At 39.6% G+C, this 17,072-nt stretch overlaps 1 protein-coding gene across 10 annotated transcripts in view; it reads left to right on the plus strand.

The window, feature by feature from the left end:
* The window catches only part of EHBP1 (EH domain binding protein 1), a 223,844-nt gene that overhangs the window by 47,992 nt on the left and 158,780 nt on the right, over positions 1-17,072 (plus strand). For all 10 annotated transcript variants that reach the window (XM_086630928.1, XM_086630876.1, XM_086630906.1 and 7 more), the window contains exon 4: positions 4,012-4,065. In XM_086630928.1, the coding sequence (XP_086487054.1) occupies positions 4,012-4,065 (54 nt within the window). The remainder of the gene's footprint in view (positions 1-4,011; positions 4,066-17,072) is intronic.

Genomic DNA, 17,072 nt, shown 5'->3' on the forward strand with positions numbered 1-17,072 from the left:
TTAACACAATTACTGGGAAAATGTGAAATGGGCTAGGTTTTTGCTGGTGGGCCAAAGCACTCTGCTGATGTTCAGAGAAGTAGAAATTATTATCTGAGTCTCACTGTAGGAGAACCATGAGATGATGTCCTGTCCTTTGCATGGTTCCTTTCTATTGGCTTCTCACCTGAGCGTTACTTTTGAATGCTAAAGTCATCTTACCAGAGGGGAAAAAAAAAAAGAAAAAGGGTAGAGGAAGGCTCTGAAATTTAGTAGAAGATGCTGAAGAGGAGCGTCATACTGAGAGGCAAATGCATACAGAAAGAGAAGCAAGAAAATGGGACTCATTTCTTGATATTAAGAATGATGTTTCTTTTTTATGTAATAAAATGAGAAGGAACAACAAACCATTCAATCCATTTGCCCAAATACTCACAGTTTTCAATGGAAGGTAAAACCGGAATGAGTGTTGGTAGAATGAGTGTAGTTCTGCATCTGTGGTATGTCAGTAAAGACAATGAGCATTATTTAAAAAAAAAAAGGCTCTTGCCAACTTCCTCTATGTTACAGTGAGGTATGAGGCAGTTTTAGGCTGAGAAAAATACTGGAAACTGCTTGTTCCTTGGGCTTTTTAGGTAATTTTCATTCTCATTTCCTTTCAGGAAGGAGGATGGGAATGAGGTCTGTTTATAAGTCTTATTTTTGAGTGTTTCCAGCTGTGCATTTTCAGTGCTTACTTACTGCTTGCAGGTGAGGTGTGTGCAGTGTTAGCAGGGAGGGCTTTCACACAGTGAAAATTTCAAAGGCTGCTGTAACCCTTACTCCTAGGCTTATTCTCTTTTGCAATGGCATTTTTTCTTCCTAAACAACAGTCGGCTGTCTAGTCCTCAACTAATAGTTTCCTAAATTCATCACATGAGTTTTATGTGGGAAATGAATGGAGAACATGGGTTAACCAGTGAGGGAAGTATGTGTGTTGTTTTTTTTTTTTTACTGGTATTTGCCCTCTTCAAATCCAAATAAGATGAAAGATTAGCTGGATTTATAGAAACATCACTTTTTCCGGAGACCACACATGGAAGTGTTAGCCCAAAGGGTGAAATGGTGATTACAATAGAAACTGTTGTGACTGTAATCGTACAAGTATCTGTTAATAAAGTTAAAAGTCAGCTGGAAATACAACTGCGTATTCTGCTCCCTGGGCTTCTAATAAAAGCATTTTAGTGGGAATGAGTGAAGCCACTTACGTATCTGTTGCAAGGAAATGCTAAGGCTTATGTGTATAAATTTGTTCAGTGTTTTTGTTTCTACAGATATTTTAAGACTAACAAGAAATGTGGCTTTTTTTGAAAAAAAAAATCTGGATTTGTCTTTAAATCTGAAATATCTTACACATATGCAAAGTGTCCATATCTCAGTGTATTTCATACTTTCTGAACTTTTGGTAAGGCTCTTCATTAGAGAAGTCCTCGAAGCTTTTAATTTTTATTTTTTTATTTTGGGCAGTTGGCAGGAAGTTTGCGGGTAATACACTCATGTTTATTTTCAGAAATGTTCGCAACTCAGTGTTTTAGTATGCGCTTGAAAGTGAGCGTTAAGAAGTTTCCACCATAAGATACGATTTTGCTGTATCGGATCATCAGAAACACTCAGCCCAGCCCCTGATTCTGTAGCCTTCAGAGGTGTGAATCAATTTTGTTGCCATTGATAGAAGAGCTTTGTTTTTCTTTGTGGAGTGTTGCCTTGTGTGAACAAAACAACAATTGTTTTGTTTGTTACACGGAATCAAATACTGGGGCCTGACTTTGCAAGCAGTTTTAGGTAAACCTGCAGGCTTGAATTAATAGCTTTTGGAGGAGTTATGAAAAAAATTGAGCAGGATGAAATATTTAAGAGTTTAGTCACATTGTGGAGTAGCTTATTAAAACATAAAGTGATTAATGATCCTATTAAATCTCATTATGTCATTTAATGCTGTATCAAAGGAAGCAATTAAACAAAAAGGTAATTGCCCCAGGTTAACTTTTGAAAGTGATAAGTATTTAACAGCTGGATTACAGAAAATTCTGTCTTTAGAATTTATGTAGCATACAGCAAACCAGGAGGTATCGTGCACTTTATTTGCATAATGCAGAATTCCACAGACCCGATTAATATGATGGATATCTAATACACAATTGATATTTACAAGTATGTTAATTGGAACACAGAGATACCTCAATATAATTTTGTGTGTATCTACTTGTCCTTCTATCCCTATGGCTAATGGTACAGTGTGGTTTTTTTACTCGTTTGCAGTATTTAAATTTTTTTTTTTTAAATCAGAATTATTTAAAACTATTTATTCATATATCGAAATAAACCACCAGTTTTGACAAAAGTTTCTAGTAGCATCTTACATTTTTTTCATTGAAACTACATCCCATTATTGGAGTAATGCATTTTAAAATATGTGTTGCATGTGACATTTGTGGCTATAGCTGTTAAATATACAGCCACGGTATGGTGCCAGTGCTGTGATGTGTTGCTGAATTTTCTCTGTGGGCATGTCGATGCCCAGCGGGACTCCTGCAAGGAGAGCCAGTGTTTTACAGGGCATCTGCAGAGCAGTGAATTCACTTTGCTGCATTTTGTGGGAGGACTGCACTGGAGGAAATAGGGTGGTACCCTCTTAGAAATGTTATTGTAGTTCATTCAAAGAGGTTTATTTAAAAGCACGCTTTCCAAATTGTTTGTGTACTGAAGAAAGAAAAAAAATAATTCTTTTTGCTGGTTCTTTACGCTGTGAACTTGTTACTTACAACATCTTTTGTTTTGTGTATATGATGAGAACTAGTTAAAAGAATTGTTTGTAGTGCTGCGATACAGTACCTCTGCTCACTGTGTGTCTGACTTCAAGGCAAAACTAAGTGAAATAAGGATGGTTAAAGCAAAGACTAAGGTAAGGTGAGTTGAAAAGATTGAATGTGAGGCTTGTAGCGTTCTGGAAAGAAAGAAAAGATGGTACTAATGGAGATAAAGTAGAAGCAAAATATCTCGATCCATTTTGTTAATTTACAGCAGCAAGATGGAATTGGGGCAGTGCTTGGTGTGGTATCACGAGCAGGCTCCAAATAATAGCAAGAAAACTCTGCAGGTGCTGAGGGATCTCTTAGATGATGATGGCAAATGCTGATTATGGGGAGGTGACATTTCTCTGTAAGTGTCTAAAGCGTGCAAGCGTCAGGGGCAAAGGCGTAATCGAGTGGTTTCCTGGAACTATAAATAATAGGATAAAATTGAGGTATAGCAAAATTAGGCTTCTAGTCTGAAAAAAGCCTAAAGCCACGTTCTTTTAGTGTGAGAAGCTCTTTTGCAAGAGAAGTTGTTTTGTTGCAGTTGTTCAGAACTCGATTGGATGATAAATTAATGATATTTTTTAAAAAAAGAAATTTTTTGTAAAGTAGTATCCTTTGTAGAGTCATGAAGGGGATGACAATGTCTACACCATTATCTTAATTTCAGAACACCACCACAGACCCACCACCAGACTGAAAGCTCAATAAATTGGAAACAAACACCAAATATACATATAAATAACACCATTGTTATTTATCTTCCTGTTGGTGAAAATGTTTTCTGATCCTCGCGTGCGATGCAACAGAAATGTTGTGAAGGAAGCATAGGTATTGAAGAAATGTGCAATGGCACGAGGTGCTGTGCGAAAGCTGTCTTTGGATCTCCGGGCCTGAGTAGGGGGGTGACGCCTGCAAGGTGTAGATTTGATGTGTTTATTTGGGAGGTGGAACTTAAGAATTAAAGAGAGATTTATCCCTTTTTTTTTTGCTCTGGATGAAAGGAGGTAAAATTATAGGCCTTCATCAGAATCAACCTTATGTTTGTATCTGTAGGAGTCCTTGGAGCTAAAGTATTCCCTCTGTCATCTTCAGTGGATAAAAATATTTCTATGACTATATGAAAATCTTGGCTGAGTACCGATTTCTTGAACCCTGGATTATTTTTAGACTTAAGTTCTCTGGTTTGTTTTTCTAGGATCCCCACGCTGAAGAGTTTGAAGACAAAGAATGGACGTTTGTCATAGAGAATGTAAGCTGGAATGTTGTTATGTTTTGGTTTGTGATTTTGTTTTTTTTTTAATATGTGTAAGACTTAATCATTTAAAGGATGTCCAAATGCTGAAAAAAGATTGAGTAAAATTTGAGCTACCGAACCACAGTAACCTCTTGCTCTGCACTAATAAAGGTTTATTAACATACCTATTGTTATGTGGCAATAGAGAGAGGAGCACTATACTACACGGCTTAAATTCCTTCCCTGCAAGCATCAGTCCTCTTTGCGTTATTTTGCTATGAGCAATGGAGTAAACAAGTTAGAGCTGGATTCTGACTCATTGTTTTATGGGCTATGACACATTATTTTTCTATGAGTAGGGGAGTGAACAAGTCAGAGCTGCGTTATGACATCCGTACATCCCAAATGGCAGCGCGCCCGTCCCGGTTTTGAATGCCGCTCTTTAGCGAAGCACACAGTTTCATCACCAGCGCTTTATAGGTGAGGAAATCGAGGCAGGGTGGAAAGGTGGGACCAGCCGTGGTTGCCTAAGCGAAGAGCAAGAGTCGTGAGGTGTTCCCTGCTCCCTGAGATCCCAGTCTTGCTCTCTCCGAGGAGGGAGCCGTCTTGTTCACCCAGTGAAAACCCAAAAGGTGGCTCCTATGAATCTCTGACTCCTCTGTGTCAGGAGCTCCCAGAGCTTCCCGGAGAGCTGAGCTCCTGAGGGTTGTGTAAACAACACGCTTTGCCAAACAGCAGGGCTTAACATGGCATAGAGCAAGTGCTTCATGAAGTACCTTTTTCCTTTCCCTTCTCTGTGTTGGGCTGCAGCTTCCTCTCTGGGACTGCCAGAAAAATGGGGGAGCTGCTTTACCTGGAGCTTCCTTGAAGAGGAAACTTCTTTCTGAAATATACTTAAAAGGACTGTGGTGTCAAGACAGCGTGTTTATCCCTCATTAATATAGTTTCATTGTGGACTGTTTCTCAGTAACATCGTTTAATTTTTATTTATGTTGTTTTTAAACAAAAACAACTCACTGCTCTTCTACAGGGTCATAGATAGTACCACACAGCACTGAAGTATGGGGAAGCAATGAAATTTGCATGTTATCTTTTTTTGCCTAAAAATGCTGCTTTTTCTTTCTTGTTGATATCAGAAGTGATTTGGATGTCCAAAGCTAAGGTTTGTTCTCATCGCTGGTGACCAGACGTTTAAAACGGCTGAAAGCAAAGTGCTTAATTTATACTTTTGTTTTTAAATGTCAAGTTTCTATTTTCATTTATGAGACTTGTGAACACAAAACACAGTTTAGTTACTGTTTCCTGGTGTTTCCTTTTCTTTCTCACTTAGTTTATTTTCATCAGGGAAGTCTCCATCACCAATTGTAGCTGTACAAGTACCTCTGCGTAAAACAATGTCAGTGTATTTCTTGGCCAACCCCTCTGGGTATAGTTGGATTTCTTATGACATTGCAAAAGATATTTTCTTTTTTCCAGAAGTTTATAGTAGGCATGTAGACTTCCTGTGCTGCTTTATAAACATTGTTTTTTTCACATGTTGTGGTATATATGAAGGTGGCAATAATACATGCGCTGCGTGTTGTTCTCGCTCTTCGCCTCTCTTCTCCGAGCTGCGGCATTGCTTGCAGGGTGGGAGGTTGCTTTGGTTGCAGTGCCCCAAAACACAGCCTCTGCCACAAATGGAGATGGTTCCAGTATGTATCAGTGATGGAATAATCTTTTGTTATGTGCAAACTTACTCTTTATGACCTCAGTTACACTGTTAGTTCATCCAGCAAGAGCTGCCAAATAGTATTAGTGGGTAGGGTTTTACCTTGGTTCAGAGGTATATAAATATCCTCAGAAGAATAAATTTAATATTTTACTGCAAAAATTATTAAAAGCTAAAGCAACTATAAAACTGGTTGCTTTCGATCTCTGTTTTTTTTTTTTTGTTTTTTTTGGTTTTTTTAAGATGAAACAAGCTGTAGATACTGCTAAAATAATCTGGTCTGCAAATACACTTGAAGAGATGGAGAAACTCTTTTCCAAGAGTAACAGCTCCACTTAGTGGTGGATGAAAATACGTTCATCTGTTCGAGCAAGTAACAAATGATCCGATGGCTGGTTGATGTTTCAGAGCACAAAACAACTGCTTGTTAAACATCTGGGAACCGGAGAGGCAGGAGGTTGATCTCCTCCCTCCCTCCATTGTAGACATGTACTTTCAGGCTTAACGTATGGTTTTCCTGGCTTTAAAGGAACGTATTTGTCATTGAACCTGACAGGGACAGGGCACCTTTGGGAAGTGTGAGGACATTTAAAGTCCTTTGGGGGCTTTTCCTTTTGTCCAAGCGTGTTCCCTGCCCTCAGAGCCTGCAGGGTTTCTCTTCCTCCTTGGTTAATGTCACTCAATGCAAAATACTGAAGCCTAAGAAGTTTATGAACATTCTTTCATTATGCAGCAATCTGAATTCTGCTAAAAGAATTTATTTAGAGCTTTTTTTATTACTATTAAAAGTTAACCTCTAAAATAATTTTGTAATGCTTCAGTATTGCTAAGCAAAGATCTGCTAAAAGAGATATTCAGCTGAAGTTTGATGCCTCTGCTGGCAGATGCTACCAAACTCAAACCAAGGTGATTATGGACTTTCAGAGAAATTTTTAAGTAGCGGTAGGTGATTTGTGCAAGAGAACCATGCTGTAAATGAAAACGAAGCAAGATATTTGGGTTTTTTTGATTGGTGGTTTTTTTTTTTTTGGGTTTGAGGGTTTTTGTGTGTTGTGGTGTTGGTTTGGGTTTTTTTTTTAATCCTGCAAATACATGTACTTTGTGGTCCTTGGTTATTGTAAGATTTTTTTTCCTAACTATATTTTAACGTCTTAGTCACTCTGTATTTGTATTCCAGTAAGTGAACATTTATCATCTACTGTATATCTAATTCTAGCAATTTGATCATAGCATGATTTCTTAATATTTAAATGTTGATATTCGTTTTCTGTCAGCCTCTTTCATGTCTTTCCCTTCTTGGCAGCTATGTTTGTATATTTACTGCTAACTTTCTTGTCTTTAATTTCATCTTTGTTTAACCACATTCTGTGGATTTGATTATCTATTTTTTCTTCATGAGGCAGTTCTTTGAGTTGTCTTGGGTTTTGTGCTCTTTGGAGTAACAATATCAGATGTTGGGACTGGATTTTGCAAGTTGGAGAGCAAGAAATTAATAGCTAAGAATAAGACTTACCTATCTGTGGAGAAGTAACAGGCTTTCAAGATCCTACAGATTGACGTTAGTTTATTTTGCCATTCAATTTAGAGAACAAGGACTAGTTGCCTTCCATTTAAAAAAATAAGCCGCTTCCTCTAGTAAGTGACTTTTTTCTCTCGTGACTCCTACGGGTGTTTGAACATGTGCTGTTTTCACACTTGCTTCCTTTCACTTTCTGAGCTCCAACTTCCAGTGTTAATTTTTATTCCAGCATTAACTTCTGATTTCTCTTATGAGTTGCTTTCTCAGCGCTTCTGGTGTACTAGAACTCTTAAAAGCATTTATGTTTCCATCAGACTTCTGAGGCCATATTGCCATGCTCTCCCATTGAAGTAAAGGAACAGTGCATGTTTCTAGATACATCTTTGTCTTTTAGCAGTAAAGTAGTTCTCAAATGAAGTGGCCTGTGCTGGGCCAGTTGTGAAGCGTCCCCTCAGAGGTGCCAGGAGGAGGGCAGCTCATGAGTTTTTGTCAACTTGCAATGAATGACTGCATCTCTAAGAAGAGTTCAGATGACCTGAAGTTTGGGCTGTCTTTCTTCATCTCTGCAGCTTGCCTAGCTAATAGAAGGAGAAAGGGACAGGAAGGACGAGGAGAGTTTAAATTGGTCCGAATATGTTGAAGCTTTCACTGGCTCTATGTACATGAACTTTGTCTAAAATAAAGGTAGCTGAAGTGATGGAAGAATGTTATTTTGCTTCCTAGCATGCACAAAGCATGAAAAAGCATGTAAGAACATCCATTGAGGATGGACCACCACATCTGCCTGTTTGCTGACAGCCTTGTAGACAGCTACCTCCTACATTCTTAAATGAAACTGAAAAATTCATGGAATGTTTCAGAGGGTGAAAGATTTGGTCTATGACAACTTTTCCATTTTTTTGTAGAAAATGTTTTTTTGAGCCCAGATTTGTATCTCTAATAGCCAATAAATGGCATACGAATATATTCCAAAGTTCATAGTAGGCTTTTCCATCTTCCCTCCTGTGCCTTGTGTTTCACCCTTGCGTATGTGTTACTCACAGGGCCCAGGGTTGTGGTGAGTGAGTCCTTTCCAGTAGCATCGATGTGATCAAGGCATTGGCAATCATTGCTGTATCCCTGATACTAACCATGTTCCTCTGTGGCAGGCCTATGAGAACTTGGTCTTTGCTAACTACAGAAGAGGACATCCCAGGTCTACTAATTTGGCAGATGATGAACGCCCCACCTGTTTTGAAGCTTTGCTCATAGATTGATGCTGAGGCTGGGGCTGGAGGGCCTGGGGGCCTGGCCTACTGCCTCAAGGCAGCATCATTCCAGGCAAACCCTTGCCTAACCTGTTTTGAAAAACTTTTTGAGATGAGGTCCCTGCAGCATCTCCAGGCAGCCTGTTCCAGTGCTCCATTGCCTTTGCTGTTGGGAATTGTTCTGACCTAGATCTCTGTTGGTACAGTTTAAGGCTGCTATTCTTGCCTTGCCAATTACAGCTATGGAGAACAGATTCTGCTTGCTGTGTGGCTGGAGGCTCCCTCCTTTCTTCTTGCTTCTAATCAACCACAATAACGTGATAGTGGTTACACATGGGATTTCATTTCTTTTGGTTGCATTAGCCGGTCATTGGCATTCTCTTCCTAAGGACTCACTTGTGTGAGTGTCAGCGTCCTGCTCCGCTCGCGCTGCCCCATGGCTTTCAGGGATGACCAGCGCCCAGCTCTGCCCGTGCACCATCACCTGCCTGGTGAAGCATTGCCCTGAATTTCCAGGCTATTCTTCTGTTGGCATCTTGGAAACAAAACTCGCTTCCGTATCTGTCCTTTCTAGAGAGTCTGCCAAAATGTTTTGACGACTGTTTTAGACCACTGTTTTCTAATATCTTTGAATATTAAAGTAACGAATGGTGAAGAAAAACCACGCCAGCCTCTCAAGTCTGACAGTGATGTAGATGATGTCAGATGTACATCCTTCTGCGAAACATATCCGTGCTTCCAGTCGTTTTTTTTATACCTTAACTGTTGAGGGTATTCTAAGTGGTTTCTCCACGAAAGTATGTCCAATGAGGCTACTGAACTGAGAAAAAAGGAATCTGAAGTTTGCTGTTCATGCTAGCCTATAGCAAACAGTTATAAAGAATCACAAGTTTAAGCTGAAAATTGGGATCTGACTTTCCCTTCTGTCTGTCACTCTTGTGTAACTTCAGGAACCCCAACCCAAAAAGAGTTCTGAACTGGCCTTCGCTCGAATGTGAGCCAAGCCTCAAAGTGAAGGAAATGTTAGAAAAAGTTACGGAACATTTGACATAATCTAGTTTCATTTTATTGGTACAAGTGCATTGTTATAATTTTTCCCCCTATAAACTCTGTATCATGGTTGCTTATGATTATTTTTCATTTTGAATGCCCTAAAGCATGTTATATGACTCAAAGGTTTGGAGAGATTATTTCACTCTCCTAAAATATCCATTTGTATTTTTTGGTATGACAACACAAATAAAGGCGATAAATAATCTGAAAGTAATGGGAAAGAGGGGACAGGTGGATGGGATGTAGAAATGGATTTTTCTAGTCTTAAAGGGGACCACTTTTAAATGCAATAGCGTAAAATGAGATATTGGCGAGAAGTTAAGTTTTCAACAGTTACAGCTCTGAATGTTGTTTTTCCTAATCAGGCTTTTCAAGAAGCAGCAGTTCATTTGAATTCAGACAGTGATTAGCCCAGGATTTTGGTAAAATCAGACTTGTGTACTGGGTGTTTAAATCTCTTTCGCTACAGCAGTGCTAACTTCACAAGACCAAGTTTTGCTTTACATCAGAATAAAAGCCCAAGTCCAGATGTCAAATCTTCCCACCTGTTTCTGGAAATAAGTGTTGGGAGGCAAATGCTAGTGTAGCGTAGTGAATTGAAATTCTGTGTACTCAATGCTGTTTGCAGAAAGAACCTGGGGAAAACGACTAGCATATGGAGTAAGATGATTCCTTGTTTGCTGATCAGTTGCTGTGTCAGAATTTATTACAAAATCTTAGCTATCTTTTCTAGTGCATCTTCATAGCATGTGGGAGTTTAAGTTTAAATTGCCTATTTGCTTTATTTAGGAAAAAATAATGAAAAAAACTCTGACATTCATTTTGTATTTTCTGCTTTTGAAATAAAATTTTGCTTAAAGTAAGAACAGATCAGGTTAGCCTTTTTCTGAATTAAATGTCTGCATTTGATACATTTAGAATAGGAAGCTCATAGTTCAGACATGCTTTCCTGGTCCTGTGATTCCCCTGTCATATTCTGCTGCATGTGATTATGTGAACTGTGACTGTCTGTCTGCGTAAATTAGGCTGGGTATTCTGGTCTGGATATTGCTGGGAATTAAATGCTGCTTTGTCAGCCATCTCGCTCTTGCTCTGCTTTAAATGCAATAGAGAATCAGAAAACTTGTTTTAGTTTTTGCTTACATTAAATATAAATATTTAGCGCTTTGTTCTGGTTGAGAAATCTGCGAGATTAGGTTTTTGGAGCAAAACTTGCAGAAATCATTGTCTTGATTGGCTGCTCTGGCTCTGAAGGAGACACAGGGTAGGAAATCTTTCTAGGAGGCCTGCTCCTGTGTTTTTTCAGTAACATGTTGTTTCTTGTGTGCACCACGATGGCGTTTCTGTGCAAGTTTAGCTAAAGGTAGAACGCAGTCAGAGGCAGGGTCTTGGTAAGGTGTGGGAGAGGGCCCTGCACACAAAGCGAATTACCCTGGGTTAGGGTAGGTGTTTGGGAGTGGACGAGTCTCCTGTCTGTCTGCACTGACCCTCAGCGATCACTTACTTGAACAGCCTCCTAGGATTAGGCACCTTCTCTGGAAGTTACAGAAGACAGTGGAAGTGGATCGCACGCTTGAGTTCTGCTGGAGAAATTTTACACCAAATTGTGTAGGACAAGTAAGTTACCACCTGTATTTAGTGCAAGTGTTACGTGAGCAAGGTAGGAACGAAGGGGGGTGGATAATGGGTGTTTTCTTCTCTGTATAGCACAGCACACAAAGAGGAGACTCCAGCGGTCCTGCGTTGAGGTAGGCATCATGAGAGCAACTGCTGTGTAAGCCTTTCTGAACAGCTTTGTCCATTCAATTGTTTTCTGACCCGCAGCCATCCCTGTATCCCTAGGCAAAGCCTGCTAGTTGCTCCAAATGATGTTGGCTCGTGCTGTACTGCTGATTAGTCTGCAATGGACATTTTACTTCTGACCAAAACAAGACACTGCCCAGATCACCTGAAATTAAGGGCACCACTAATCCTTTTTATCGTTAATATGTAACAGTCTGTTAAACCAGAGCTGTGAGATGACAAAAATCTTATCTAAATGAGAATTTTAGATGAATTGTCGGAAGAACTTTTAATATCTAATTAACTTTATACACTTTTAATACCTTATTTATCTTGAATCAGTAAAATAAAGTATGAGTTATGAGTCCATCCAACTCTTCTCTACTGCGTTTTTTCAAAAATAGTTATGAAAATTATCTTTTGTTATTTGATCATTATCTCCCGAATGAAACGCAGTGCCCAAACTGTCCTTTAAATAACCCGGTTTCTGATGTGGTGTTAATAACAGCACTAAGCGGATCTGTATCAAAATAATTTGGCAGATGGTGTGGCAGTTTTGAAAACTGTATTGCAGCATTCTGGTTTAAAATTTTCTAGAAAAGGAGGTATCTCATTTTCCGATATTAATGCTGCAATTACATGAGAGAGTCTGGCAGATGGAAGGTGGCGACAGGAGCCGCTGGGCGTTGGGCAGAGCAGCCTGGCTATTAGGCTGTGGCTTTGTGAGCTCTGTACGTGTGGTGCACCGTAACGTTTACAGCGGAATGAGTTTGATGACATATAATTTATATGGTTATTATTGATCCGCAGTGGTAAAGTACAACTGTTTGCTAAATTGCTAGGACCGTTTTGTTTAGGTTTTGGGGAGGGTTATTTCCTGCTAGAAGAACGTGTCTCCTCCAGATGAGTGTACTGTGTGAGACAGCTGATCAGAGTTGCTATCAGTGGTATTCCGTGCCAGCTGGAGGGAGGAGGCTGATAAACAAGGCAGACAGCTTTGGAAACGAACCTCTAATACTACATTAGGCATGTTTAAAACCAGCAGTGTGTTTCAGCCACTCTTAGCATATGTTTATTCATAGAAAATCAGCAGTAAAATATACTTGCCAGCGCACACAAGAGACGGAGTCTGCATGAGGTCGTTTCTCTTTCAGACATCAAATAAAGAAGAGTGTCTTGGTAATTGTTTTACAGTGGGGTTCTAATCATACTCTAGGCATAAGCTGAGCTGAGCAACTTGCCTGTTAATAGAAAAGTACTTGCTTTTAAGCTTGTTCAGCTTGCCACTTTTTCCTGGTTTTGTGTGTCTGAGTGTGTTTGTGTTTTTACATTTACATACAGTCACGGATATGTGTTTGCTCTTGACACGGTTCAGAATATCATTATGTAAAATGCCACCGTCTAGGGCAACATTATGATGGATAAATCTCATTTTTGACCTGGTAGCTGTATGGTGTTAAAACAGCATATGCTGCAACCATGTCCTACAAAATTTTCAGTGTGGAAAATGGAAAAAACGGCAATGCATATAATGAAAAATATTTTTGACATAAGTCACCTTCAAAGGCAGATAATCTGGGAGTCCAATTGAATATGTTGCTTGATTTGAGATAATACCTTGCAATTGCATGTGCTCAAGCTATGGAAATATGTGTCAAAAAAAGAATTAAAATACTCATTATTGTGTAAAATGTAGCTCTGCATTAAGTAACGGGATAGGATTTCACATGCAAGCAGTTGTAATTTAACTCAGGGCATATTATTTAAAAATAGTGGCCAGCTGACAGAAAAATAAGAGTTCTGGCTTCCTGAAAACCTTTGTTATTAGGAAAACCGTCTGGCTGAGTAGTAGCGCCAAGTGTTACGCCTTCAGCCGCATATCTTTGGTTGTTAGCTGTCTTAATAGAGTTTAATATAATGGAAATTAATTGACCTCCAGAAATTAATTGGTGCCATTCCATTCAGGTTTTTTCCCTCCCAGCGTGTTCTTCATTCTCAATTGGTACTGCACTGTTGTATTTGTTTTTTTCACGTGAAGTTTCTCCTTTCTCATTGTTTTGCGTTATCTGTATCTGGGTCAAATTGTTTCTTCAATCTCGACAGGCAGCATAAATGAACTTCTCTTGTTTAGCTTAAGCGTGGTGGCAACCTGAGACTAGGCTGGAAAGGTTGTGTCAGTAAAACGACATTGAACAAGGTGCTGTAAAATGACATTGTAGCTGTTCAGTATTTTCTGTGGCTCCACGTACTAGCATAAATAGAAGATTAAACTCCGTATCTGCCGAATTTGTGACTTATACAAAGTTGCAACCCCGAGCTCAAAGGTTGCAATGTTTCTTATGGTTTTCGGTGGCTTAAAAAAATAAAATGTAATAATACAACAAACATGATTAATTTAAATCCTGAAGATGATACAGTTGTGTGTTGCATTGTACTGTTAAATAGTAACATTTCTGCTCCTGGTGTGTTTTCTGTAGACCAGAGCTGAGAAATAACTGGGCTGTCCTTACGGGGAGTGTGGCAGGCTGAGCATGATGGACATCAGGCTCTAAGTTTATTTTAATACCTTGTGGCACTTCCTGAAATAGGAAACTGCCAGGTCTGGCTCTGAAGGTTTTGCCTGCTATAAATAAACAAACTTATTAGTTTTCAGATATTTTCTTTAAAGGGTCTCAGTTTTTGCACGTAGTTTTAATGATTTATACAATAAGAGCATTTTGCTCAGCAAGGAATAAGATGTGGGAAACTCTCTAAGATTTTGCTTCCTAAAGCAAAGAAACCTCCACAAAACAGTGACCACTTGCAGGAAGACACAGCACAAAATCAAAGAACATGTACAATATTTACCAAATCAGAAGTAACGTTGAAAATTACATGAAAAGTGATCTCTTCATTTTGTCTGAAAAGTAGATCACTGGAATGGAAAGTAATTATGTTTGCATTTTTTCTGATGAAGAGTGAGAAGTTACTTGGAATGAGAGATTTTTTTCAGTGCTTTCCTTGTTTAAGGGCCAAATAAATTCAGAAAAGAATATGAAAAGAAGACAGAAATCAACTGCCATCAAAATCTGTCTCTGACAAAACCTTATACCTTTTCTGTTGCCCATCCCTGGGTTGTGCTTTTTTTTCCCAACCCTACTATTCTGGTATTCTCTGTCCTTTAATACATCTTTCCCTGAAAGCGAGAAGCGCAAGACGCATGACATGGCTGATGTTGGTGTATAAGGAACCATTTTCTGCCATGGAAAGGTGAGACCAAGGGAAGCTGTGTGGTCACGTAAGGTGGGCAGCAGGGAAAACAGAGGCAGAGAGAATGAGCTGTACCTGGGCCGAAGTGGAATAAGAGCGAGGGAAACGCTCTCGCAGAAGTGGTTCCGTTAAGTGCCAAACCCCTCAATGACAGAGGCATCGGGTGCTTGTTTCCAGGAGTGGCCACAGGAAGGAGTGGGGTGAGTTAGGGAGTATTTCATCTATGTGTTTAGAAAATAACCCTAAAAATCCGTCAGCAAGGAATTATTATGAAGTTTATGTGCTGCTTGTTCTATGAATCATCTGTATAAACCTTCCCTGTAATTAGTTTTAATTCATATATAACTTTAATTATATATTATAACCCAAGAAACTCATTTATTAGGAAGGATTTGAGGTATTAAATAAATAGACTGCATAAATAACTGGTATGGACACTGTTGAGAAAGGGTATTATCTCAAAGCATATTCGAGGTCTGTGGAACAATCTGGGTGTTTCACCTGGACTTGGTGAAATAGTTCTGACTTTAATGCACCCTGCTCCATCAGTGCTTCTGCAGCCCTCTGCTACTTCGTGGAAACCAAGCTCTTTCTCTCTTTTTTTTCATTTGGGTAACTCCTGTGTATTGTGCAATACTTTGGGAAGTAGCTTAGCATCTTTTCAGTTGGTTCTTGGTAATTTCTTTTTTTTTTTTTTTCCTATCTCTAGTTCAGTCTTTGGAAGTTTGTGTACAGGTTTCCTGTGGACGGTCTGTGTTGCAGAATTGGGAGTCTGGCTGATCTACTAAAGTGAGCAAGTGTAAGGGGAACATAGGAAGTGTGAAGTTGGCTATGAGGGAGAACATGGGATTCACGTTAAGGACTGACTTCTTTCTGCATTACAAATTCCAGTTGTCTTTGGTCCACCACACATGAGGGTTGCTTTACAGTTGAATAAAACTCATTATTGGTCTTCACACATGCGCGTTGTAACTGTACTTCCTCGGAGCAGCAGTGGTAGCTGTCCTGAATTAGTGATTGCCTGAGCTTGGCAGCAGGTTGTGTAGACAGACCAGATGTGGGAACATTGCTGCTAGTTTCTAGGCAGATGAGAACGGTCTCAGAAGAATTTAGACCTCGTTGGCCTTGAGCATTTCTTGCGCGTGGACATTTCTTTGTCACTACGCAGGCAAATAATAGTTGAAATTATGTCCTTAAAAAGTCAGCAGTTGTACTGGAGTGGTCATGGCTGTTCACCTTTATACTTTGGTGTCAAATCCTTTCAGAAATGAAGATAATTGTGTCTTATCTTCATCAATTACGTTCCAGTCACGTTTTCTTGATATTTTCCTTGCAAGTGCAAGCTGGAAGATGTTATTTTAAGTGATAGCTGAGTTTTGGAAGTCATGGTGTGGATGGCCATGATCTGGTGAGACACAACTGGGTATTCTTCAGTCTCATCTCCACCAAGCAAAACTCTTCTGTGTCCCATGGTATATGCAAAACTTTTTATTCCTGCAGTAGCAAAGTTGCCACAGCTTTTTAGAAAGGCACCGTTCTTTTTCATTGGAAAAATCTGCCTCAGTGCGCTGGGAAGTGGTTTTTGGTTTGGTTTTGGTTGGTTGGGTTTTACCTGCCAGGCAAAGGTGAGTTGGAATAATGGGCTGTGGTTTAGAGCTGATAGTATTTGGATTAGAAGAAAATGGTTAAATATTAAATGGGTTTTGGCTATGGAGTATTTCATCTGGAAAGGGCAATTATTTGGGTCGGATTGAATGTGTGTGCCAGAGAACGATCTATCGAGTCATCTTTACTTCAAATTGCTGAGTAATGCCAAAGATACTCATCACTGTTATTGCAGTGAAGAGCTCTCACATGGTCTTCAAATTCAGTATGAGTATAGATTAACAAGTAATCTGCAACTCAAATTACACCTGGTGTGGTGACAAAAGTAATCGTGTTTATTCTCCCATTCCTCTGTGAAACCCCCACCCTGCAGCACCCTTCTTGTCCCAGTGCTACTTGGGAGGCTTTTCAGCTGCTCTTAACTTGTCCTCTGGTGCACAGTGATAAGCAGCTGAGCATCTGGTGGCTGAAACTATCCTGAAGCCTCCTGACCCATCCGGTGAGAGACGGGACGTGCTGATGCTGGCTATTAGCTGAGCCTTAGCATTTAAAAGGAAGGAAATGAAATTGTGTGGGACCACCATCTCTCTGAATTTTCCTGAAGGCTTTAAATTATGGCAGAGTTTAATCTGCCCTCTATAGTGTGTCCTGGTGAAACCTCGTGCGGAGCACTAACTTTGCATAATGCTGGTGGTGTGCTACAACCACTTGATGGCACCCTTTGATTTGGTACATACCTCATTAGCTGTAGCATAGTGCAGTGTAGCTGTAGTATTTGTAATGGAATAACACGTAAGAACTAAAGACTGCAAGGTATCTGGTTAATGTAGAGATGAAACGAATGAAACAGCAAGGC

The sequence above is a fragment of the Tauraco erythrolophus genome, chromosome 2 (assembly GCF_009769465.1).
Source record: "Tauraco erythrolophus isolate bTauEry1 chromosome 2, bTauEry1.pri, whole genome shotgun sequence".
NCBI classification, from domain to species: Eukaryota; Metazoa; Chordata; class Aves; order Musophagiformes; family Musophagidae; genus Tauraco; species Tauraco erythrolophus.